The sequence below is a fragment of the Haliaeetus leucocephalus genome, unplaced genomic scaffold (assembly GCF_000737465.1).
Source record: "Haliaeetus leucocephalus isolate CR32 unplaced genomic scaffold, Haliaeetus_leucocephalus-4.0 Scaffold162, whole genome shotgun sequence".
Classification (NCBI taxonomy): Eukaryota; Metazoa; Chordata; class Aves; order Accipitriformes; family Accipitridae; genus Haliaeetus; species Haliaeetus leucocephalus.
The window spans coordinates 13004492-13005685 of record NW_010972598.1 but is presented as its reverse complement, the minus strand read 5'-3'; the positions used below and the strand labels follow the sequence as shown (position 1 = coordinate 13005685).

The 1194-nt window shown below is 71.4% G+C and overlaps 1 protein-coding gene across 1 annotated transcript in view; it reads left to right on the top strand.

The window, feature by feature from the left end:
• The first annotated feature begins 114 nt into the window (after window positions 1-114).
• NEFL (neurofilament, light polypeptide) overlaps window positions 115-1194 on the top strand; it is a 4809-nt gene continuing 3729 nt past the window's right edge. Inside the window, exon 1 of the mRNA XM_010562820.1 lies at window positions 115-1178. Coding sequence (XP_010561122.1) covers window positions 130-1178 — 1049 coding nt within the window. The 5' untranslated portion in view covers window positions 115-129. The remainder of the gene's footprint in view (window positions 1179-1194) is intronic.

Genomic DNA, 1194 nt, shown 5'->3' with positions numbered 1-1194 from the left:
CGCCCCGCCCGGCGGCTGCGCCCGCCCGCCCTCCCCGCCGATAAATAGGGGCGGTCGGGCGGCGCCGGTCCGCAGAGCAGCCGCTGGCAGCCTCTCCCCCTTCCCCTCCCGCCCAGCCTTCCCGCAGCCATGAGCTCGTACGGCTACGACCCGTTCTTCCCCTCCTACAAGCGGCGGTACGCCGAGAGCCCGCGGCTCCACGTCTCGGCGATGCGTAGCGGCGGCGGCTACAGCTCGGCGCGCTCGGCGTACTCCAGCCTGTCGGCGCCCGTCTCCTCGGTGTCGGTGCGGCGCAGTTACGCCGCGTCCAGCGCCTCGGGCTCCCTCCTGCACTCGGTGGACAGCCTCGACCTGAGCCAGGTGGCGGCCATCAGCAACGACCTCAAGTCCATCCGCAGCCAGGAGCGGGCGCAGCTGCAGGACCTCAACGACCGCTTCGCCTGCTTCATCGAGCGGGTGCACGAGCTGGAGCAGCAGAACAAGGTGCTGGAGGCCGAGCTGCTGGTGCTGCGGCAGAAGCACGCCGAGCCCTCCCGCTTCCGCGCCCTCTACGAGCAGGAGATCCGCGAGCTGCGCCTGGCGGCCGAGGAGGCGACGAGCGAGAAGCAGGCGCTGCAGGGCGAGCGGGAGAGCCTGGAGGAGACGCTGCGCGGGCTGCAGGCGCGCTACGAGGAGGAGGTGCTGAGCCGGGAGGACGCGGAGGCGCGGCTGCTGGAGGTGCGGAAGGGCGCGGACGAGGCGGCGCTGGCGCGGGCGGAGCTGGAGAAGCGGGTGGACAGCCTGCTGGACGAGCTGGCCTTCCTCAAGAAGGTGCATGAGGAGGAGCTGGCGGAGCTGCAGGCGCAGATCCAGTACGCGCACCTCTCCGTGGAGATGGACGTGTCGGCCAAGCCCGACCTCTCGGCCGCCCTGCGCGACATCCGCGCCCAGTACGAGAAGCTGGCGGCCCGCAACATGCAGAACGCCGAGGAGTGGTTCCGCAGCCGCTTCACCGTCCTCAGCGAGAGCGCCGCCAAGAACACCGACGCCGTCCGCGCCGCCAAGGACGAGGTCTCCGAGAGCCGCCGCCTGCTCAAGGCCAAGACGCTGGAGATCGAGGCCACCCGCGGCATGAACGAGGCGCTGGAGAAGCAGCTGCAGGAGCTGGAAGAGAAGCAGAGCGCCGACATCTCCGCCCTGCAGGGGAGGGGGGGG